This window comes from Oncorhynchus mykiss, chromosome Y (assembly GCF_013265735.2).
Source record: "Oncorhynchus mykiss isolate Arlee chromosome Y, USDA_OmykA_1.1, whole genome shotgun sequence".
Lineage (NCBI taxonomy): Eukaryota > Metazoa > Chordata > Actinopteri > Salmoniformes > Salmonidae > Oncorhynchus > Oncorhynchus mykiss.
This window is the reverse complement of record NC_048593.1, coordinates 19849151-19874854: the sequence shown is the minus strand read 5'-3', so window position 1 is coordinate 19874854 and position 25704 is coordinate 19849151. Positions and strand designations below refer to the sequence as shown.

At 40.8% G+C, this 25704-nt stretch overlaps 1 protein-coding gene across 2 annotated transcripts; it reads right to left on the bottom strand.

Annotated features, from left to right (window-relative positions):
* Nucleotides 1–1508: 1508 nt before the first annotated feature.
* fbxw5 (F-box and WD repeat domain containing 5) lies at nucleotides 1509–14462 on the bottom strand. 2 transcript variants are annotated; one of them, XM_021590874.2, is made up of 9 exons: nucleotides 14226–14462; nucleotides 13084–13279; nucleotides 12586–12743; nucleotides 11869–12052; nucleotides 8613–8761; nucleotides 7991–8302; nucleotides 3262–3590; nucleotides 2841–3053; nucleotides 1509–2539 (listed from the first exon to the last, which is right to left on the bottom strand). In XM_021590874.2, exons 2-9 carry the CDS (start codon nucleotides 13268–13270, stop codon nucleotides 2266–2268), a joined length of 1806 nt encoding a protein of 601 aa, XP_021446549.1. In that variant the 5' UTR covers nucleotides 13271–13279; nucleotides 14226–14462; the 3' UTR covers nucleotides 1509–2265. The 2 variants fall into 2 exon arrangements, with proteins under 2 accessions (XP_021446549.1, XP_021446551.1); XM_021590876.2 differs by lacking the exon at nucleotides 14226–14462 and adding an exon at nucleotides 13964–14178.
* Between the last annotated feature and the right edge of the window lie 11242 nt (nucleotides 14463–25704).

The following is a 25704-nucleotide window of genomic DNA, read 5'->3' as shown; positions in this document are numbered from 1 at the left end:
AGCTCGGGGATTTGATCTAGCAACTTTTTGGTTACTGGCCCAATGCTCTAACCACTAGGCTACCTGCTGCCCCATTTAAAGAGGACTATATGTGAAAATACCCTTAATCTCTTCTTATGCACTCTGGACATGCGTTGTTAGTACGCAACTCACTTAAGACCGTTGTAGTGGAAGAGTGAGAGAAGGTGATATACTTGCGATGTGCACTGAGACCCAGCATGATGACTCATAGCCACGATTAACTATATGTATCTCTTAATAACTGCATAATGGTGCAAGTTAGACATGCTCATTATAGTCATACTGAGATGTGATGTAAGGCTCACTAGATTGCTCCAGAGATGTGCAGGGCCTGTTGCATGTATTTACATATTGGAGTCAGATTGAGACATTTAGTTTATTATATTCTACATAATGGTTGGATAATTTCCACACATCTACAGAATGATGACCCCCTCATTCTCAGTGATGGGGAATTCCACCAACTTACACAGATGCCATTATACAAGTAATAGCCTACCTCACAGTACACGTGACAGAAAAAAATGTAAGATGTTTTTGGTACATACTTTGTCTAACCTATACTCAAATTAAACAAATTCTAGTAATGGCCTTTGAGTGTGGACTGTATTATGATGCATACTGGATGGACTGGTTACCTTATGCTACGCTCCAAATGTTCTATCCATGAGTCTGGGAGAGAGCATGTAGGCCTAAGTGATGTTGGTTCATTGACTGTGCAGGGAGGCTTAGTTAGCCTACAATTATAGTAAATGAGTATTTGATTTTGAATAGCTCAGTAATAGAGAATTATTATATTTCTAAGAAATTTAAGTTTTGTATCATTCACAACACAATCTAGTGTGTAGGACCCGTTTCAAATAATCATTTTCACACTCAACATTGCCACTTCATATGCACACTCGCTCTGGAATGGGAAAAATATCCTTTCTTTTATTCAGCTAAGTTCAATTATATTCTTACAATAAAATAATGTCATGGAACTTTAGCATTTCCGGTCTGCTAAATCAACTAGCCTACATCCCATAGCCAAATAACCCAGTAGGCCAACTCATTCTGTCCTTCTGAAATACATACATTTTTAGACTGGTCTAAAGGAAATGTATTGTGATGTGGTATATTAAATGGATTTGTTACTTTTTTTAAATGTAGATTTTTTAAATGTCCCAAAGGCTTGCATCAGCGGCTTGTAGCAGGTTGTTTTCATGGAGATGCTAAACGTGTTTTCTAATTAACAGGCCATTACCATGAGAACAGCAGTCATTTGCATGAAAACCAGCTGACTAAATTTTATGACTGCCACAGTCCTATAGCTGATACAGCTAAATAACTGACTGTGGAGAAAATACAAACTACCTGAAACATAATGGATCTTTTGACAAAACTTATTTTGCATCTGTCCTAAAGAAATTGTGGTAACTTAACCAAAGACAGTCAACATATTGAGTACTTGTGTGTTTGGCTCTGATCATAACTGAAGACAAGGATCTCAGATTGAACCTATCATGAAAGTGATAGAAATGTCTTATTTATTTTTTTAAAAGTCACTCAAAGCTGGCGTAAAGTTGCAGAATAGCCAGTGAAAACAAAACAAAAAACAGACATTTAAAAACAAACTTTTACAACATGTTTTTATGCATGACGAGAGCTGGGATAGGTCTCTCCAATCAGAGGTCATTTCAGATGTCATGATTGCAGATCTGCGGACATCACTAATGTGATGGTACAACCCAACATAAAAAAAATGTGAAAGAATATATAATTACTCGTATTGACAGAGCGAAATACTTAAAAAACCGAAGACAAGAAATGGGGTGGTCTTTGACCATATTTTAGTGTCTCCTTTTCCTTTAGTGAACAAACTATCATTTTCTCTTCTGAAGTCCTCTCCAATGTTTCTTCTCCAGTAGTTCATTCAATAATTGGAAACATGATCATTAAATAAAATGAATGTCACATCCCCCCCAGACTTTGCAAAGGTCCAGGAGGAACTTGTCTGATCTTCACTGTAGGAGCAATTCACCTTGCTAGGTGTCACCTTAAATAATGAAATTTATGGAGAGGACTGTTGCACCTCCTTCTGGCTTACCCCAGCTCTCACATGTACCACAATGTGTAGGCAGCCATAACACAGTGAGTTCAAGGTAAAAGTGTGATTTACCCACACTGAAGATAACTACTGGAGAGTGCGTGTGTCACCCATGAGTCTTTCCCCCCACTATCTCCAGTCCCCTTCCGCCTGTCTCAGGGTTTCCCGTTGACAGAGGTGGTCTTCTTGTTGCGGCCCAGCCAGGAGAGGAGGCTGCGTGGGCGTGGGGGGTGGGCGGGCGTCTGGGCCAGGCGGACCATGCGTGGCGAGCGCCAAACCTTGATGGTGGAGTCGTCGCTGGCGGAGAGCAGCAGCTCCTGGTCGGCCGGGCTGAAGGCCACAGAGTTGACCACATCGTCGTGCTGCAGCCGCGCCAGGCAGATGTTGTAGTGGCGGTCCCAGATGTAACCGTGTTTGTCCTCTGCGCCACTAGGGGGAGAGCGATAGACCAGTCACTGGTGAATGACTAAAGTAGGTGATTTCTGTGCTCAGTTCAACTTCATAAAACTAATTCTGGACAGGATTATGGTGTTATCAAATCAGAAAATCTGCATATGGTAAGACATGTCCTTCATATAATCCACACAATTTCTCCCTGTTAGTATCGGACACAAACGTCCAATACCTTTACACAGACAACTTTTAAAAAGGGATCCGAAATTCTTTATAAAACACCACCATAGCAACCCCATACTGCCTGTAAATGTTAGAGCAGACTTGACATACGTACCTGGCCACAAAGTCTCTGCTGACGTCCAGGAAGATGAAGAAGCACTCGTCGTTGGGCGTGAAGGCTCGGTGGGCCCTCAGGCTCCGTCTCTCCTCCCGCAGGCTTTTCAGGTCAATAACGTGCAGGTCGATCTCCTCGGCAATGGGGGGCGGAGACATGGGGTCAGAGATCACGCAGCCCGCCGGCCAAGCCCGACTGTTCACATACAGATACCTGGACAGACGGACAACAGCATGGACATACTTGTTCAGCATTATAAACAAAGTGAGGAAAGCAAGGTGATTTGCAAGACAAATAGTTACTATGACAGTCATTCAAGGGGTTTCAGGTACACTCCTCCTGCAACATCTTTGCCCCTGTAGCCATGCAACCAAGTTATCCAGCCTCTTCACACTACTACTCATGACTAACACTCACTCACCTGTGGTCTGGAGACAGGCCCATGCCGATGATGTGGCCGTGAATGTCGATCACATGGTCCAGAGAGTCAAAGAACTCGTCAGTGCTGCGCTCCTCCCCCAAAACAGGCCCAGACGTGGTCATCTGGTCAGGCATGATCCGCTTGATGCCGATCTGGTGGGGGGAGTAGGTAAGGCTGCCGGTGGTGAAGAGCAGGTAGGTCTTATCCTCTTCGTCCCCAGGGGCCGAGGAGAGCACGTTGGGGTCTGGGGCCTTGGTGTGGGTTCTAGCCATGAGCCGGGCCCACTTGGTCTCCAGCTCCCTCGCCTCTGAGGCCTCACTGTGACGACCCTGAGGGCACCAGAGGGAGAGGGGAGAAAGGATCAGCGAATACCAAATCAAGATTAGGGATGGGCAAAGTTAATTGAATATCCGAACAGATGTTAGTATTCGATTACTTGAGTTGGTCATTTTTTTAAATCTATATTTTTTTGGCCTCTTTTGACAATGAAAAAGTTGTTACAAATGTAATTATCCTTGTGACATTGTTATCTAAAATGATATACCATGACATTTTAAATACTTAAATGGCTGCATTGCACTTTTTATCTCAAAGTCAAATAATTTCTGGATAACAATTAAAAGGGGAAATCAGGAGTTGGACTTATGAATTAATTGTACTCATTGATTTTTAAAAGAATATATAAAACATATAAATGTCTCATGAGCTTAGTTCCACTGCCATTACCAATCAGAACCCAAAATATAAGCTTGTTTTACTCCATTGTTGTTTACAATTTATTACAAACTATAGCCTCAAAACATGGTTAAAACTATCATTTTGATATAATGGATGGTCAGTCCTTGCATCCATAGCGTTCTATGAACTTGAGTGGTTAAATTTCTCCAGGCCCAGCCATCAGCTTTTTACTGAACCAGGGAGACAGCTTTGTTATCGTTTCTACTGCAGATTGCCGCGTCGAGTACCTTACTGTGATTTTGACCATTTCAATTGAAAACAAAAGAAACACAATTAGCTTCTTAGCAAAGAGCAATATCTCAAGCATGAATTTTGCTAGGACTGTCGGAGTGGTCTGAGTGGGGAGGGGGAAACTGAAAACTAGATGTTATTGGTAGAGAGGTTTGGAACTCTTTCTTATCGGTCTATTAATGAATTTACCGCCTGGTGACATCACAAGACAGGCAAAACAGGCTAAAATTTCAAGCAGCATTTTCAAACAGCTCTTTCACCAAAAGGGGATCATTTTCGCAGTATTATTCAAACCTCATTGTGAAAATATACACAGTGTACAAAACATCAGGAACAACATTCTCTTTGCATAACAGCTTTCACCTGGTCAGTCTATGATCCCTTATTAAATCCACTTCAAATCAGTGTAGGTGGGGAGGAGTTGGCCTCCAACTACTCTTAAACGCAAGTAAAACTAAATGCATGCTATTCAACCGATCACTGCCCGCAACTGCTCGCCCGTACAGCATCACTACTCTGGACGGCTCGGACTCGGAATACGTAGACAACTACCTAGGTGTCTGGTTAGACTGTAAACTCTCCTTCCAGACTCACATTAAGCATCTCCAATCCAAAATTAAATTTAGAATTGGCTTCCTATATCGCAAAAAAGCATCCTTCACTCATGCTGCCAAACATACCCTCATAAAGCTGACTATCCTATCGATCCTCGACTTCGGTGATGTCATCTATAAAATAGCCTCCAACACTCTACTCAGCATACTGGATGCAGTCTATCACAGTGCCATCCGTTTTGTCACCAAAGCCCCATATACTACCCACCATTGCGACCTGTACGCTCTCGTTGGCTGGCCCTCGCTTCATACTCGTTGCCAAACCCACTGGCTCCAGGTCATCTATAAGTCTCTGCTAGGTAAAGCCCCACTATCTCGGCTCACTGGTCACCATAGCAGCACCCACTCGTAGCACATGCTCCAGCAGGTATATTTCACTGGTCACCCCCAAAGCCAATTCCTTCTTTGGTCGTCTATCCTTCCAGTTCTCTGCTGCCAATGACTGGAACGAACTGTAAAAATCTCTGAAGCTGGAGACTCATATCATATCACTAGCTTTAAGCAACAGCTGTCAGAGCAGCTCACAGATCACTGCACCTGTACATAGCCCATCTGTAAACAGCCTCCATCTACCTACCTACCTCATCCCCATACAGTATTTATTTAGCTCCTTTGCACCCCAGTATCTCTACTTGCACATTCATCTTCTGCACATCAACCATTCCAGTGTTTAATTGCTATATTGTAATTACTTCGCCACCATGGCCTATTTTTTGCCTAACTCCCTTATCTTACCTCATTTGCACTCACTGTATATAAACCTTTTGTTTTCTTTTGTTCTACTGTATTATTGACTGTATGTTTTGTTTATTCCATGTGTAACTCTGTGTTGTTGTTTGTGTCGAATTACTATGCTTTATCTTGGCCAGTTCGCAGTTGCAAATGAGAACTTGTTCTCAACTAGCCTACCTGCTAGCGTCCCACCTGGCCAACATCCAGTGAGATTGCAGAGCGCCAAATACAGAAATACTCATTATAAAAATTCAGAAAAGATACAACTATTTTACATAGGTTTAAAGATGAACTTCTTGTGAATCCAACCACGGTATCAGATTTAAAAAATGCTTTACGGCGAAAGCATACCTTACAATTATTTGAGAACATAGCTCAGCAGACAAATCATTACAAACAGTAACCAGCCAAGTAGAAGAGTTACACAAGTCAGAAATAGAGATCAAATTAATAACTAACATTTGATGATCTTCACATGTTTGCAATCAGAAGATATTAATTTATTCAATAAATGTTCCTTTTGTTCGATGAAGTCTTTTTAGATCCGAAAACCTCCGTTTTGTTTGCGTGTTTTCTTCAGTAATCCACAGGCTCAAACGCAGTCACAACAGGCAGACAAAAAAATCCAAACTGTATCCGTAAAGTTCATAGAAACATGTCAAACGATGTTTATATTCAATCCTCAGGTTGTTTTTAACCTAAATAATCGATAATATTTCAACCGGACAATAACGTCGTCAATATAAAAGGTAAACAAGAAAGGCACTCTCTCGGTCGCGCGCATGAAAAAGCTCTGACACAGCAGGGTCCACTCATTCAGGCTGCTCTTACTCCCTCATTTTTCAGAATACAAGCCTGAAACAATTTCTAAAGACTGTTGACATCTAGTAGAAGGCATAGGAACTGCAATGTGAGTCCTAAGTCAATGGATACTGTAATGGCATTGAATAGAAAACTACAACAAAAAATCCTTCTTCCTGAATGGATTTTTCTCAGGTTTGCGCCTGCCAAATCAGTTATGTTAATACTCACAGACATTATTTTAACAGTTATGGAAACTTTAGAGTGTTTTCTATCCAAATCTAGTAATTATATGCATATCCTGTCTTCTGGGCCTGAGTAGAAGGCAGTTTAATTTGGGCATGCTTTTCATCCAAAATTCCAAATGCTGCCCCCTACAATAGAGAAGTTAAATAAAGGTGAAAAAAAAAGAGACAGGTTAAAGAAGGATTTTTAAACCACGAGACACAGATTGTATACGTGTGCCATTCATTTGATTGAATGGGCAAGACAAAAGATTGAGTATCAAGACTGGTCCACCATCCAAAGGACATCCAGCCAACTTGACACAACCTTGGGAAGCATTGGAGTCAACATGGGCGAGCATCCCTGTGGAACGCATTTGACACCTTGTAAAGTCCATGCCCTGACGAATTGAGGCTGTTCTGAGGGCAAAAGGGGATGCAACTCAATACTAATGTTTTGTACACTCAGTGTATATAAAAGACAGTAAATCACATTTGACTGCACTGGGCCTTTAATAAAAAAAATTGAATGTAGTTTTTATAACGTGCGTTGAGCTACTGCTGCGCATTTATTTCACGTTCACATGCTATCAGAGTTATCGGAAATTCCTAGTTCCAACTGGGAAGTTTCACTTGAACGACCCTCCAAATTAGAATTATAAGTGGACTGAATTGCTACATTTCACCACCAACTTTTTCAACCAAAAAAAATGAAACATTTGACTGCTACTACCTAATCAATATGGATAACGTAGCTAGTTTGACCATATTGTCAATGTGAAGCAAGCTAACTTTATTATTAGAAATGTTACCTAGCTTATCAAGTTTGCTAGAATCTTATTGGTTGAAGAATTGTTCCTGACAAAAGCATATGAATGAAACAAAGTCACATTTCCGACATCACCACTAGGAAATGGGAAGTTCGGACGAGCACGTGAACGCGGCATTAGCCCCCCAGTCTGCCCTGACATTGGCATGTTATTTTGCCAGTTCCAAATGGCAATTACAGACGTGCAAACTCTGTTAGGTGCGCAAGACTTGAGACCGATCAATGCAAAACACTCACCAGAAAACCTTGACTGAATCAGTTCCATCATGGCAAAAATCGGACTTTTCACTAGCGGAGAAAAGCAGCCTGTTCTCTGCCATGTGCATGTATGTCATTTTGATTGGTCAAGAGAGTCCAGAGCATTTATTTCTATTACATTTTTTGTAATTTCAACTATCCGGATAGTGAAATAATGTCAAATGCCCATTCCTCATCAGGATGAAGTTGTAAAGTGCATGTGGTCAAATGACTATTTCGCAGACTTTCCATTTGTTACATGGAAATCCATGTTTTCATACTGGCCTTCTCTACTGTAACACACAACCGTTGGGAGTGCCCACCTGTATGACATGCTCCAGCCCAGAGGGGGTGAGCTGAGGGAGGTGGGCTGTTGACAGACCCTGCAGTCTCATCTCCCGCCGGCGCTCTTCGTCGTCCTCCTCATCCTCCTCGCTGTCAGTGGTGCCCAGGTCAAAAAGCAGGGGTTGGTGACTCAGGGGCTGGCTCTGACCCTGGGCCTCGTAGTCAAGCAGCAGGTCTGGGGAGTCGTGGCGCCGGCAGTGGGCCACCATCACGGTGCGGATGGTGCTGGCGTTGATGTTCTGGATCTTAAAGAGCCGCTTGACCACGTTGACATTTTCAGACTCCACATCCTGTGGAGAGAAAGGCTCATGCATGAACACACATGGCACAGTGAAATACATACAGGTCATTAGACTGGAAGGAACTTAAGCAAATATACTTATGGGGCTGATAGCTCTGACTAGGGGAGACCGAGGGGGAGCTGACATGGACCAAAGACAAAGAAACTGATTCATTCACATTAATTCTGTGCGAGACATCCACAATTTAGCTCAGTTTGACCAGTCATACAATGATCTAGTCAAAATGGTCAATATATAAATTGTTCAAGAACTGTTGTCCTCTACCAACCATAAAATTTTGACCATGTAGGGGACCGACCTGAAAGGCTTTGTTGAGCCAGAGCACAGAGCAGGAGGTCATGTTGCCGATCCAGTGCAGGTTGCCAGAGATGAGGTGGGTCTCGTTCAGCCAGCAGCCAAACACATCATAGGGCTTGTTCCTCACACGTGACAGGAGGGTGTAGTTCTCTGTGGAGGAGGACAAGACAGTTATGGTTCTCCATGTTTTCCACATCGGATAATGAGCCCTTAAACTCGATCACCGCATGGGCCATATTGAAAAAACAAGAACTAATTTGTGGGCCAGACAGACTGTTTACAACTGCAACCCAAACTGGACATTGTTTTACTATTTAAAAAAAAAATATATATATATATATATATATATATATATATATATATATATACATACATACATACATACATACATACATACATACATACATACATACATACATACATACATACATACATACATACATACATACATACATACATACATACATACATACATACATACATACATACATACATACATACATACATACATATATATATATATATATATATATATACACCCCTTCATAAAATGTCCACTTATGTACATAGGACGTTGTATATAGCATTAACAAATAATAAAAAATAGCCTACCGTAAAACTTCCATTTATAGCCCCAGCACTTATTTACTTAAATCACTGAACACAACAGGCGCTTAGACAGGTTTTTAGAGACAGGCAACCATTTCTTTAATGCACACAGCTTTCCTAATTAGCATAGTTAATTGTTTAATTTGAGCATTTTAAATACATTTCTTCATTTCCTGCACCAATGTGTCACGCTTATTTGGTCGTTGTATGCCTTTAATTATTCTGTCAAGGAAAGTTTTTTTTTCTTCTCCTCCAACTTTGGCTTTTTGGACAGTTCTTACTTTTGCCACTAGAGGGCGATCAGACAATTTATACGGGTTTGTACCAGACATGCCATGTCCGCAGTTTTTCGGCCAAATAGGGCAACTTTGAAAACGAAGTTGCGGGTAAAAATGTATTGCTCGCGGGTTTCGGGTTTTTGAGCTACTTCTAAATTGCATCGCGGCCGCCATGACATTTCTCATTATTATATTTCACTGTGACCTGCTGCTGCTGACTATCAGGCAAGTGAGAAGGCTGTTACTGAACAAGTGGTGGGGAAGGACGTGTGTTGAGATCACTGGTTGAGAAAGCGCTGTAGCTAAGTCACGGAGACCGAGCAGCACGCGCGCATGTCGTGACAACTTTTTACCATTTGTAGGTAGGCTATTTAGATTGTCATTATGGAGACACCTATTACCAACCATTTTTCCAGAAAACATTAACGCGGTAGAACTGATATAACAGCGACAAAGCACTGGAGAATGACTTTAGGCTCACTAGAGCGCTTTAGATACATTTGCTCTGTGGTGGTGGTTTAAAGTAAACTGCATTTTAATGTCGCCTTTTCTGATGGAAAACCGTATCAAGCGAAGGGTTTTATGCGTGCTCACGAGTTAAGGTCTCAAGAGCTGCGAGTGGAAACTTGAAATTAAAGTTATGGAACTCCCTCTTGAGCTTCTGTTATGGGGAATGACATTGATTAAAATGTGGAGAATGATACATTTGCATCTGTTGGCCATCAAGTCGGCTATTTATTTATATGCCATTGTAGACTACTGTAGTCTACCATTTGATACAAGAAATATGTTGAAATTACAATATGCTGGAGTCATTGCAAATCAATTTGTGCCACTTGTGTAGCCTACATGGAGCAGGAGAACGGATTTAATAAATAGTTTATAACTTCAGTTTGTTGTTGTAGGCTTGTGTTATTATGCAGTTATGAAATGGTCATGTTTAATTAAATTGGAAGTTATCCATTGTGATCATGGTGACAGATCTATCGCAAATGTATAATTCTCCCAATTTAATGTCAGTTTCATTGTGGATTTTTCCCTGAAATAGATGTTGGCCTATAGGCTACCTGCATCTAGCGCAGCAAACCACGGCAAAGCTGAATTGCAATTATAAACCCCGATTTTAGTCAGTAGCCTATGCCTATTGAAATAAATCTAACAAATAGGCCATTTATAATGGTTTGTAGTCTTAACATCTGACTGCCAGAAAATAGCCTAACAATCAATCATCCAAGTGATTTTTTATTATTATTATTATTATTATTTTTTTCTTGCTCAGAGATTGACATTCTCTGTCCAACTTTCATCACTCAATTTCTCCTGTTGGATTTATCTATAGTAATGTACATGCAAACAGGATTATCAACGTAATTAGAGCAGTAAAAATAAAAGTAGTGTCATACCCGTGGTATACGGTCTGATATACCATGGCTGTCAGCCAATCAGCATTCAGGGATCGAACCACCCAGTTTATATTTATGAATGCTGATTGGCTGACAGCCGTGGTATATCAGACCGTATACCATAGGTATGACAGATCAAATATTAAAGATGCACTATGCAGAAATCACACCACCATTTCCTGATTGCAAAAATGCTAATAGTTTGCCTTATTTTAGTCTGTGACATAATCAAGTATAGTGTAGAGAATCATTGCACGACGTAGTGGTAATTTACCCGTGTGTGAATCCTTTATCAAATAATTTTGACAACCAAGATGACATTCTCTGTAGGCTACAGCAATGACTGTTGCAACTGAAACTTGGCGTCTACATTTAGCCTACAACACATTTCAACTCCTCTAAAAGAGGACAGGCTCATTGTAATGGCTGGATGGAATAAATGAAACCGTATCAAACATATGGAAACCACGTTTGACTCATTCCATTTATGTCATTACAATGAGCCTGTCCTCCTATAGCTCCTCCCACCAGCCTCCACTGGTAGTAGTAGCTATGGTCTGGCTTGGGTGTGTCAGAGCAAATATGTAACTTTAAAGACCTGTATTGCATGTAAAAAGACAGTGTGAGGAAATGTTTGTTGCCTAACTGTTAGGGTGAAAATTAAGGTGCGCCTGCGTATGTCATTTAGTGCGCCTGGGTATATGTCATTTCTTCCACATTATGTCTCACATGAGTCACAATGTCAGTGTGTCGTAACGGCATTTTGTGTCCCAAAACATTTATAATGAGGATAACTTGCATTTTGAATTAAGTCATTGGTCTTTAAAAAAATAAAATTGGGGTTTGTGATACACATTCCAGAAAAATGACCAATGAAAGCACAAGAGAAAGAGCAAATAGAGGAAGAGAGACAAGGAAGGAGACAAAAGCGAGTAAGAAACAGCAGGAGAGAGTGTGTGTGTCCTACCCAAGCTGATGACAGCGATCTCCCCAGAGGAGGAGTGATGAGAGCCCAGGTAGACTCCAGACACCAGTAGCAGGGTGTCGTCAGCGTTGAACTGGGAGAACTGGGTGTAGCCCCAGTTGAACTGGCGCATGCTGGAGCTGTGCACCATGGTGATGGTGCCATCGGGCCGCTCTGTGTCCCAAAGCTGACCAGCACAGGCAGGTGAGAGGAGGATGTTAGATAATGAGAAAAGCAGTATATTGGGGTTGTTAACTGGATTCATCCTGACATTCGTGATTTATAGTTGTTGATTATTATTAATGTACTTATTTGACATTTTTACTGCACTGCAAGGAGCTATAAACAAGTATGTCGCTGCACCCACTATAACAAGTGCTAAACTGTGTACGCAACCAATAACCTTTGATTTGAGATGTCAAATCTACAGCTACGATGTGCAAATCTCAACAATTACATTTGTTTCCCCTACATCCCATTTTTGGGCACTACAAACTTGAAACTAAGGTCCACAATGGCTCCTGTGCTGTAATATTGACAAATAGCTATATTTTAGTTTTTGCATTATAGCAGACAATGATCCATTTGGGCCATTATGCTAACATTGGTCTTGGGGCAAAAATGTATCCTTGCAACTGTTATTGTGGAACATCTTTATTTGGCTTATCCCTGGCACTAGGCTAAAACTACGGTCTTCTCCAGTCATATAATGTGACGGACCTTGACGGTGCAGTCTTTGGAGCAGGAGGAAAAGCGGTGTCCGCGATGGGAGAAGGCCAGGTGGAGGACCTGGTCATGGTGCTCTTTCAGAGTTTGGACCTCCACACAGGGGATACAGTCAAACAGACGCTTGAACTCCCTGTACCATGACAGAGAAGCTAGGGACAGAGATAGGAGGTAGAAGTCAAACATCTATGCAAATCGGCGACAACAGTACTTCAAGCCACTGCGCAACAGTTAACACGAGAACACAAGATAGTGACTCAGTACTGCAATAATTCATACCTCAAGTAGGAGCTGGACAAGGGCACTGTGTGCTGGCCTGGCACATTCATTTTTTACAGTACAATACTTTCCTTCTTTATAAGTTGAACTATGTCCATCCTTTCCTATGATTGATGGAACCATTAATTTGCTGAAATCAACATAATTTCCTGTATTGTTGGGTTTAAAATGGAATTAACCCAACCCTACTGCCTGGTGTTCTATGTGACCTACCAGGGTGTCTGGGCACAGAGCGGGGGATCCTATAGTAGCTGTAGAACAGCTCCCTCCACAGGAACTCATCTTTGGACACTGCCAACCACTGTCTGCAGGCCAGGCCAGCACTCAGCACAGTGTCATGAGGGAGACGCAGGAAGATCTCAAGCACCAAGCTGTCTGGCAGGGCTGGGCCATCATCCATCCTGACATCCTGCATGGGAATAGCACAGGTAAAAGTGTTCTTCTGATACACACTTTAGGCCAAAGTATTGTTATTAGGCTATACTGTAACACATGCATGACCGCAGCACCCTAAATGTGTAAGACCCTGCCCCACAAAATAACCCTACCTCCCACTCTCTCTCATTCTATATTAAGTATGACAGCTGAGAGTTTGACAGGAGATCACCACATGGCATGTTTTCCCACTGAAGCCCAACAACCACTTCACTGGACTGGTTGCATGATATCATGAGTTGATTCAATGAAGTGGAATAAACCAGTCATGTTGATCATTAATATGGAATAATGACAACAATGAATGGGGGCTATATCTATAAATGTGTCATTTCCTGAAAAGCTGCTAGTTAACGTTATCTTGCATTCGCAAGAAAAATAACACCTTTCCTGTAACGTTAAACGATATCTAGATACTGTAGCTAACTACATTGCCAACAACAGACAGCAATTGTCAATGTAACTAGCTAGTTAGCTAGCGAGGCTAGTTGAGAATTATCAGTTGCATATCGTCCGAGTTCAGAATTATCAGCGATGATGTTAGCTAACTCGCTACATAGGCTAGCTAAAAGGAACAGTCACATTAACACTGACAACACCGTTACTGTTTGTTTCGAAATATGTTAGGAATAATACACATCATAAAAGGTAACGTTACCTCGCCAGCTTAGCTACTGGTTAACGTCACGGGATGCAAAACGGTCACCTCACCAGTTAGCTAACGTTAGCGACCTTACGCAAAAGCTAACTTAGCTAGCAAATAGCTAATCTAACGTTACAAGCTAGCTGTCATTCGTTCCTAAATGTTACTTTGCCAGTTTGTAACGTTATCTTTCCATTACCACATTATTTCAATATAAACTATTCTGGTTTTATTTCCACAAAATAAATTCGAACAATAATATAAAATCGTGACCCACCTGCCCTTTGACAATCTGTATGCAGACAAATCAAATGGCCAGCCGAGGATAGCTAGTCAGAAGCGAGTGAAAAAAAATTCAACAACAATCTTCCGCCCCCGGCGAGACGTCTGGTCGCCCATTAAAAGAACCAACAAGTCAATTGCAGAACCCTCGCTACTTCATAGGAAGGGTAACTCAATCAAATACAGAGCGACAGCCTGCCAGTTCCACTCTGTGGACAACGAATCCCATTGTTAGGGTGGAGACATACAGTGCCTTTAGAAAGTATTCATAACCCTTGGTTTATTCCACGTTTTATTGTGTTACAGCCCGAATTCAAAATGGATTAAATATATATTTTTCTCTCACCCATCTACACACAATACCCCATGATGACTAAGTGAAATCATGTTGTTGTTTTTTTTAGTTTTTCCAATTTTTTTGAAAATTAAATATAAAAATATTATTTTTATAACTATTCTCACCCCTGAGTCAATAGATTTTAGAATCACCTTTGGCAGCGTTTCCACCTACAAGTCTTTCTGGGTAAGTCTCTAAGAGCTTTTCACACCTGTACAATATTTGCACATTATTCTTAAAAACAAATGTCAAGCTCTGTCAAGTTGGTTGTTGATCATTGCTAGACAGCCGTTTTCAAGTTTTGCCATAGATTTTCAAGCCAATTTAAGTCAACTGTAACTAGGCTACTCAGGAACATTCAATGTCGTCTTGGTAAGCAACTCCTGTAGATTTAGCCTTGTGTTTTAGGTTTTCGTCCTGCTGAAAGGAGAATTTGTCTCCCAGTGTCTGTTGGAAAGTAGACTGAACCAGGTTTTCCTCTAGGATTTTGCTTGTGCTTAGTTTTAATCTGTTTATTTTTATCCCCAAAAAACTTCCTAGTCCTTGCCGATGACAAGCAGAACCATAACATGATGCAGCCACCATCATGCTTGAAAATATGAAATGTGGTAGTCAGTGATGTATTATGTTGGATTTTCCCTGAACATGATGCTTTGTACATCACAGATGTCTGCACCAGTAATTATGGATGAATAATGCACTCACTCTGGCTGTCAACAAATTCCTCTATCAACAAATAGCTACATGGTTTTGCACATTCCATTTTCCTGTACCCAAGGAGACCTTGAGTAGGCCCACCTTTTACACACACAACAGATATTTTATTTTGTTTACTGCTTACTATTGATATTTTGTGTTTATAAATCTGTGGTTATTTTTATTTAACCTTTATTTATACAGGGAATCCCAATTGAGACCAAGGTATCCTTTTTAAAAAAAATTTTAACTCTGTTTATTAAGTTTTACACACACATACATGACAACACAAAGCAATATAAATAATATACTCAACTAGAAAAAAAAATACAAATAAAAATAGAAATAAAAAAATAGCTTTAAAGATACCATACTTTAGACAAGTTAAACACACCAGGGAGAAGGCTACAAAGGTTAAAGGGCAATCTATAGTACAGGGAGAGAACAAACACCTCACCATTGTTCCTGTAAACAGTCAAGGGATAAGGGCGGAGAAATGCTTTCAAATAAAGTTTACAATGCTTTTTTTTTTTAAAAATAGAATGATTATTCATGTAGGCGTGAACAAAATGTAAAAATAACTGGGAAAAACAAGCTCACACTTCAGTCTCTGCCCGGGCAAGATGAACAAGGCATCCATGGGTCACAATCAATAAGCACATGGACCTTAATGCCCCCCCCCCAGCAAAAAAACAAAGAGAGGCTCCTCCAACCCTTAAGTCACAGGGGGGTCAAATACAGACTTATTTTAGTTTTAATTGGAATGCCATCGGAGGATGGACTGTTTAAAGTAAGACTGGAATGGAGCCCAAGCCTCATTAAACAGTTTGGGGTTCCCACGTGAATTTAATTAATTTTTTTCTAGTATCAGAGAGCACAACACATCTCTCACCCAATATTTACAAGATGGGGGAGCTGCCATCTTCCAGTTCTGTAGTATTAGCCGTCTAGCTAAAAGAGTTGTATAAGCAACAGTGTCCGACTGGATTCTTGATAGGGGGGTACCCATGGGCAGTACTCCAAAAAGGGCTGTAAGGGGAGACGGATCTATAACAGTGTCATATATAAATCAGAGAAACATTTAAATATTAATTCCCAGAAACCTGACAGTTTATGACAGCCCCAAAACAAATGCAACAGTGTGGCTGGTTCCACTTTACATCTGACACAGGTAGGATCAAAATCAGAGAATATTCTTCCAAGTTTGGCCCCCGACCAGTGGATACGGTGAACCACCTTGAATTGAATGAGGCTGTGTCTAGTGCTAAAAGAGGACGAGTGCACCCTGTGCAGCACAGATTCCCAGGCATCTTCCCCAAGTTCCTCCCCCAAATCCTTTTCCCATCGAGTCTTTAAAAGGCACCAAAGAAGGGTTCTGTAAGTCATGAATGATTGCATATACATCTAAAATTGCGCCCCTAGGAAGCTTGTTCAACTCCAAGATGCTCTCTATAGCTGTATTCACAGGCCTATGGGGGAATCCAGGTGTGTTAGCTCTGACAAAGTTTCTAGTCTGGAGATAGCGGGAAAAGTGGGATTGGGGGAGATCAAACTTTTCCTGCAGCTGAGAAAAAGAGGCAAATGTATCATCAAAGAATAATTGGGCTAGCGAGGAGAGGCCTAGTGAGTGCCAAATGCCAAAAGCCCCATCATTCAAAGATGGAGGAAATAAAATGTTCTGATTGATTGGGCCTGATAGAGAAAAGTACCTTGCCATCCCAAATAAAATGCATGAATGTTTGATCCAGTGAAATAAAAAAAGATTTTAGAATAAAAATGGGTAAACATTGAAATAAATATAAAAATTTGGGCAACACATTCATTTTAATGACATTAATCCTTCCGATAAGAGAAAGGGGTAGTGAATTCCAAAAAGTAAAAGATTGTTTCAAACTGTCTGCTAGAGCAACAAAGTTTTCCTGAAACAAATTTGAATATTTCCTTGACACTTTAACTCCCAAGTAGGTGAATTGATCCCGGACAATCCTAAACTGAGAACATGTAGAAGAGCACTTTAAAGCAGCCTTGTTTACCGGAAAAAGCTCACTCTTGCCTAGATTCAGCTTGTACCCTGAGATTGATCCAAACTTTTTAAGAACAGATAGGGCACGTGGCAATGAGGTATCAGGGTTGGAGATAAACAAAAGGAGGTCGTCAGCATATAGCGAGACTTTCTGCTCCCAGCCCGCCCTGATTATACCTAGAATGGCATCATTAGAGCATAGTGCAATGGCGAGAGGCTCGATTGCCAAAGCAAACAACAAGGGGAGAGTGGACAACCCTGTCTGGATCCGTGGTGCAAGGGAAAATAGTCAGAGGACAAGTTATTAGTCCGTACCGAAGCCATGGGGGAAAACAAATAATCTTTATCCACGCAATGAATCTGGGGCCAAAGCCAAATCTATAAAGGGCAGCTGTTAGGTAATCCCACTCAACGCGGTCAGACGCTTTTTCGGCATCAAGTGAGACCCCCACCTCCGGGTCCTCCGACGCCGGGGAGTACAGTATATTCATAAGGCGCCTAATATTGAAAAATAAATGCCTATTTCTCACAAAGCCAGTCTGGTCAGAGTGTATTACTTGGTGCAGCAAGCCTTCCATACGGATGGCTAAAAGCTTAGCTAGGATTTTGTAATCACAGTTTAAAAGCGAGATTGGGCGATAGGATCCACATTCCAGGGGGTCTTTGTTTTTCTTTAATAGTAATGAATATGAAGCCTGATAAAGACTAGGCGGTAGCTTTGAAGTATTAAGGCACTTTGCAAATAGTCAAGACAAAAATGGGCAAAGCAGACCAGAAAACGTCCTGTAAAATTTGGTTGGAAAACCGTCCCGGACCCGGTGATTTACCACTTTTCATTGCGGACACTGCTGTTGCAATCTCCTCAAGCGTAAATTCTTCTTCTAGACAGTCATGGGAGTCTGTATCAATTGAAGGCATATTCAAGCCATTAAAGAAGGAATCAATCAGCAAAGGGTCTTGAGGGGATTCAGAGGTGTATAGCGCAGAGTAACATTTTTGAATTGATCATTGATCTCTTTATGTATAACTGTGGTGGCACCAGACGGGGTCCTTATTTGTGGGATTAAACGTGAGGCCTCGGATTTACGGATCTGATGTGCAAGGAGTCTACTGGCCTTGTCGCCTTGTTCATAGACTTTGTATCGAGCTCGCAAGAGTAATTGTTCATCTTGCCTGGTAGAAAGCTCATCAAATTCAGATTGGAGTAGTTGGCGCTCTTTATGTAGATCAGAGGAAGGATCCGTAGCATACTTCTCATCCAATGTGGCTATGGACTCACTCAGGTCCCGAAGTCGCTGAGAGCGAACTCTGTTTTGGTTGGCTCTATAAGAAATAATTTGGCCACGTAGGTATGCTTTGAGAGACTCCCATATGGTAGAGCAGGACATACCTGGTGTTGAATTAGTTTCTAGGAATAAGGTGATTTCAGAAGAAATGAAATTGACAAACTCCTTATCTGAGAGTAAAATGGGGTTGAGACGCCATTGATAACACATAGGAGATCGCTGGGGGAACTCTAGTTCAAGCACTAATGGTGAATGGTCAGAAATAACAATACTCTCGTAAGTACACTGCCAAAGGTTAGGCAGATGTTTTTTGTCCAAAAAGAAGTAATCAATCCGGGAGTATGTTTGATGAACATGAGAATAAAAGGAATACTGTCTATCTGTAGGATGTAGGAAACGCTAGGCCTCAAACATAGCATATTTCTGAAGAAAGGATGGAATAAGTAGGGCACATTTAGATGGGCCTGTATTTGTTTGAGGACTTGTCAAGAACTGGGGACATTTTACAGTTGAAATCCCCCCCTAAAATCAACAAATGAGAATCTAAATTGGGAATAGCAGACAGAAAGGAAGAAATGAAACTTGTGTCTTCCCAATTGGGAGCATAAACACTAGCCAAAACAAGAGGGGTAGAAAACAGTTCACCGGTTACTATGACGTATCGTCCCTTAGGATCAGCAATAACCTCAGAAGCTACAAAGGGAGTAGCTTTATCAACCAGAATAGCAGCACCTCTTGATTTACTATGAAAGTTTGAGTGGAACACTTGACCAACCCAGTCCTTATGCATCCTAAAATGCTCACCAGTCCTCAAGTGAGTTTCTTGTAGAAATGCAATATTTGCATTCAAACCCTTTAAGTGTGTCAACACCCTCTTACGCTTCACCGGGTTATTAACCCCTTTGGTGTTCCATGAAATGTACTTGATCGCATTATTTCGGCCCCTCTGGGCATTCCCGTTATTCAACCCTGTCATTAGAGCATAGAATGGAAAAGCAATGAGCGCCCAAAACCCCAAGAATAACTTGTCTCAGAGTAATAATGTATGGTGGTAGATGTTTGGAAAAAGTACAGAAAAAAATAACTAAAAAAACAGAATGACAACATTAGAACTGAACAATTCAACCTCCCCCCCACCAATCCCAGACAATACCTCCCCAAACGAGGTACAAGCCTAAATAGAACATGTTCTCTTCGCACAGTATGTCTGTGAGAGTGCAGTCTTAAACCTAAACCCACAGTCCCGCTCTTTAAAGTCGCGTTTTGTTAGTGGATCAAGCAGCAAAAAGAAAGATTATGTATTAAAAACATTTTTTTTTTTTTAAAGTGAGTCCCTTGTGCAAACGGAATGACAAAAGCACCACCTGTAGATGTATATAATTATATTCCCAGTCTTATAACAGGCATTGAAAGAAAAAATAAAATATAAAAAGGCTCTCAGCCAAAAATCTAATTTGAAGTAAGACAATTAAAAATAATAGTAATTATAATAGTAGTCTAGTTGACGCTGAGACAGCTTACAACCAATACCAAAAAACTGTGTGTGCGCGCAACGTTGAACGTTTGCTGGGCATAAATGACGCTCAAAACTTTTAAAATTGAAGTGAGACCCCAAAAACCGTGTAGCCTCGGGAGACATTTACTGTTTACTGGGTCAATGCAAACGGATGCAGTAAACAAATAACCAAAAATATTTTGAGTCACTGAGACACTGTGTAAACAAACTGAATAGGTGAGCGAGACAGCCTAGAAACACAAGAGTTAAGTAAAACCTTAATACAATTCAATTAAAGTGACTGAATGCTTGTAAGGCACGCACACTAGATGATAAAAAGATTAGCCTGTTATATCTAAACATAATTGCACCACAGGTGGGTTACTTACTATCCACAGTTCGCAAGCAACAGTTGCTGAACTGTGAGCATGTTCAAGACTTCTTGATGTGACATTGAATGTGAACCATAGCCTCATCCGGAGATTCAAATGTGTAGTCTTTACCCTCATGAGATAGCCATAAACGGGCCGGGAATCGCAGTCCATACTTCACACTTGGATGGTCCCGAAGTACTTGTTTGGCCTGTCTGAAAGCTGCGCGCTGCCTGGAAACAGTGGGGAAGTAGTCCTGGTAGATGGTGAAGCTCTGGCCTTGAAAGCTCAGAGTGGTATTGCGGGCTCGTCTGAGGATCTCCATCTTCTCATGAAAAAAGTGCACTCGAAGAATTATGTCACGGGGCCTCCCCCCATCCCGGGGCTTTGGGCGCAGCGACCGGTGGGCTCGATCAATCAGGGGCTTTTCATCTAAGGCAAGAACATCCTTCAGCAGCCCTGAAACGAAATCCGTGGCGCGATGCATTTCCGCTGACTCTGGGACCGAAACAAGTCTCAGATTATTGCGGCGAGATAATCCCTCTAAACTCACACAGCTCTCCTTCACCTTTTTCAAATCCGCAGCTAGGTGTTTAACTTCAGCCTCCAGGGATGTAGTTAAGTCGGAGACATTAGTAGCGGAGGTCTCCAGTGCTGCAATCGTTGTAGTGTGTGACGCAGCTGTTGTTTTGAGTAATGTGATTGCTGGCACAGTCTCGTTCCGCAGGATGGTTAAATCTGCTTTTAAAGTATCAGAAACCTCCTGTATTCTGGCCTCAATCGTAGCAACCACCTCTGTTTTCATTTCAACTATCTCAGAGCGTAGTAGTTTGATGGCCTCGAGAATGTTCATTTCAGCACCGCCAGGCCAAGCCACACCTCCGGGTAAAGTGTGCGTCCCTGGGCCCTCAGACTCAGGAGAGGGCGTGATGAGAGCGGCTCTTGTAGGCCGGGTTTTCTCAAAGTAATGCTTTTGGCCTTATGTTTGGTCGACATGCTGACATTCGGAAGCAAAGTAGTCTTGGTTTTTAAGGAAAGGGATCACCAAATTAATATTTGAAAATAAATACGGTTCTGCTGCAAAATTCACATAAACTTTAAGAATACCACGGGAGCAAACGGAAAACACGTCAGTCGCACATGGCGTCCCTCAATCTTGGTGTTCTCTGGCAAATGCCAAACGTCCTGCACGGTGTTGGGCTGTAAGCACAACCCCCACCTGTGGACGTCGGGCCCTCATTACCACCCTCATGGAATCTGTTTCTGACCGTTTGAGCAGACACATGCACATTTGTGGCCTGCTGGAGGTCATTTTGCAGGGCTCTGGCAGTGCTCCTCCTGCTCCTCCTTGCACAAAGGCGGAGGTAGCGGTCCTGCTGCTGGGTTGTTGCCCTCCTACGACCTCATCCACGTCTCCTGATGTACTGGCCTGTCTCCTGGTAGCGCCTCCATGCTCTGGACACTACGCTGACAAGACACAGCAAACCTTCTTGCCACAGCTCGCATTGATGTGCCATCCTGGATGAGCTGCACTACCTGAGCCACTTGTGTGGGTTGTAGACTCCGTCTCATGCTACCACTAGAGTGAAAGCACCGCCAGCATTCAAAAGTGACCAGAACATCAGCCAGGAAGCATAGGAACTGAGAAGTGGTCTGTGGTCACCACCTGCAGAACCACTCCTTTATTGGGGGTGTCTTGCTAATTGCCTATAATTTCCACCTGCTGTCTATTCCATTTGCACAACAGCATGTGAAATGTATTGTCAATCAGTGTTGCTTCCTAAGTGGACAGTTTGATTTCACAGAAGTGTGATTGACTTGGAGTTACATTGTGTTGTTTAAGTGTTCCCTTTATTTTTTTGAGCAGTGTATATAGATTAAAAGCAGAAGGAGCCTTTATTTAGATCTAGGAAAGAAATGGATTGAGGAGGGAGAACAGAATTCATCCTATTTCTTTAGACTTGAGAAATTTCACTCTACAAATAACACTATCCATAAGTTAAACATTGATGGTGTTATTACAGATGACCAAAAATGAATCGCTAAATACTGTAGCAATTTTTACAGGAAATTGAATAGCTCTACATACTGTCAAGAATCCACAGATATGTTTTTTGACTCACTGAATAATGTTAATTCTATCAGTGATATAGAATCTAAACAGTGTAATGAACCCATCAAGGTTGAAGAGATTATAGTCTATCAAACATCTAAAGAACAATAAATCACCAGGTGTTGATGGAATTACATCAGAATTTTACAAATAATTTTCTGAACAAGTAGATCCCTTCCTATTTGAAGTTTAGAGAGTATTAAAAACAATGTTCTCCCTCCTACAATGAGTCAGGGGTTAATAACACTGATACATAAGCCTAAAAAATAAGTTATACTCATTGATAATTGGCGTCCAATTTGTCTTCTTAATAATGACGATAAGATATTAGCCTTAAAAATAATTAAAGAAGTCCTGGATGCAATCATTGATGAAACACAGTCTGGCTTTATGAGGAACAGGCATTTTTCTAACAATTTCAGACTAGTATTAGACATACATGACTACTCAGACCTAATACCCGAGGATAGCTTCATTTTTTAGATTTTTATAAAGCATTTGACACAGTAGAGCATCAGTTCTTCTTACACTCCGTTGAGAGACTTGGCTTTGGGGATTTATTCGGTAAGGCTATTAAGACTCTCTATTCAAATGGTAACAGCTCTATCAAATTGAAATATGGCACCTCACCTAGATTTGAGTTAAAGAGAGGAATTAGGCAAGGTTGTCCTCTCTCCGTACCTGTTTTTATTAATCACCCAACTTCTTACAAATTCTTTAAATAATAGTCCTGTACAAGGTATTTCCATAGCTGGTAGAGAAATTATAAGCGATACTACACTTTTTCTGAAAGATGCTAACCAAATTTGCATGTCGATCAATGTGATACAATCCTTTTCCAAAGCGTCTGGTCTATATCTTAACATTAATAAATGTGAACTCATGGCTGTCAAAGATTGTGTGACACCTTCATATTATGGTATTCCAGTAAAAGAAGAACTTACATATTTAGGCATAACCATTAAAGAATCAGAAGTCTAGAGGCGTAATAAATTTGAACCCTCTTAATTAAAAAAAACCCAGAAGAAGCTAAATCAATGGTTACAGAGGGACTTATCTTTAAAAGGGAGTCCTGATAACCAAGGCTGAAGGTATCTCTAGACTAACATATGGCACTCTATCTTTAAATCTTGACAGTAAAATTATCAAGGACATAGACCAGATGCTTTTCAACTTTCTTTGGAGAAACCGTACCCATTACATTAGCAACACTGTTGTAATGAACACTTAAGAGAATGGTGGGCTGAATATTCTGGACTTTACTACCTTAAATAATACATTTAAGATCAACTGGATAAAACAATTCCTAAGAAGACCCACTTCTATGTGGAATTTTATTCCTCATCATGTCTTCTCTTTTGGTGGCCTTAACTTCATGTTGGTTTGCAATTATAATATTGACAAAGTTCCAGTGAAACTTTCTGCTTTTCATAGGCAGGTTCTCTTGTCATGGTCCTTAATTTATAAACAGAATTTTTCTCCACACAGATATTATATATGGAATAATTGGGATATATTGTATAAAAAAATCTTTTTTTGTTTTTGAATACTGGTTCTGAAATAATATCCTATTGGTGAGCCAACTGGTAAATGCAGAGGGTCTTTTACTCAGTTCTAAGGAATTTTTATCACTTTACAAAGTCCCTGTAACACCTAAAGATTTTGCAATTGTTTTAGATGCCATTTCCTCAGGTGGTGCTTTATGATTCAGGAATGTGTCAAGACCTGACCCTCAGAGCCTACCTTCCATTGACCCGGTTGACTTATCAGTAGGATAGATTTGATTATTTTTTGGTCCATTCAACAACAGAGCGATACGAACCTTGTGTCAGCAGGATGTTGTATCTATCTATACCTTATGTCATGCCTTATTGGAATGGATTTATTGATAATATCTGTTGGAAAAAAGTTTGGATGTTGCCACACACATACGTACTTGTTAACAAAATGAAGGAAGTTTCCTTTAAAATTATTCATAAATATTATCCTGCCAACCATTATATGAAGGAGTTTAAGGAAAACAACTCAAATTACTCCTTTTTGTAATGACCACCCAGAAACAGTGTTACATCTTTTTTGGCATTGTATTCATGTAAGAAAACTGTGACAAGACATCAGTAGATTTATAATTGAACACATTTATGAAGATCTTCTACACTATTGTGGAGATGTACTGCTTGGATTCTTTACCTATGATAGAAATAAGCTGAAACATTATGTAATTAATTTCATTCTTCTTTTGGCCAAATTTCATATTCACAAATGTAAATTTACTACCAAAACATCACATTTTCTTACCGTATAAAAAGAAATTGAACTGTAATTTTAAGACAATTAAATACTCTAACAAAAAAGCTGTTACACTTATTCTATGCATGTCCCTTAAAGGTCCTTGTGTAATGTGATATTGTACCCCCTCGCCCCACCCCAATCGTCCTTTGTATATTATTTACACACACACACGTGTTCCCACATGTACTTCCTGTATTGATTTGTTAATAATAATTTAACAAAAAAGATGCTATGTTACTATATGCATAGCCATCTTGAGATAATTCCGATGTAAAGTGTTAGTACACTCATAACCTAAGCATTACGAAACGTATATTCGATCAAATAAACGTCACGTAGCAAATAAGCTATTACTTTTTTGTTTTTGACCAAATTCCACACTTATTGACCGCCACACAAAAACTCCTCGCTTGGTGACCGAAAAGAAACATCGCCACCTGTTGGCGAAGACAGTTTTTTGGCCAAATTATCCCTCCCTCGTCGCCTCTTCCTCTCTGGGATGAGCGGGAGCAGGGGAACTTCCGTAGGGGTGGAACGGCCAAGAGACCAGGGGCCTTATTTATACACGCTGCGTAGGCACAAAAGAAAGCGTCACTTTCTAAGCAAACTTTAGAATTTATATATATATAAAAAAATACGAACTTGACTGGAGAATGTGCGGTTCTCCACGGATACTTTGACCCACAGGTACGCACATAAATTGGAGAAAGTATAACCCGCGACTCCGATGGCAGAAGGATGAAACTCGAGAAACGATTCGAAATTGATACCATTGTGTAAAATAAATCGAAATATTACATATGAGTTCTCTGGCGAGCACACAAAAAACATGACTTAGGATAATAAATAAACGGAGACATG

Coding starts and splice junctions, on each gene's coding strand:
- fbxw5 (XM_021590874.2), bottom strand. CDS start 13,270: ATGGATGATGGCCCAGCCCTGCCAGACAGCTTGGTGCTTGAGATCTTC. Junction 12,053..12,585: donor CCAAAGACTGCACCGTCAAG/GTCCGTCACATT, acceptor TGTGCTGGTCAG/CTTTGGGACACAGAGCGGCC. Junction 3,591..7,990: donor GGCTGGAGCATGTCATACAG/GTGGGCACTCCC, acceptor TGGTGCCCTCAG/GGTCGTCACAGTGAGGCCTC.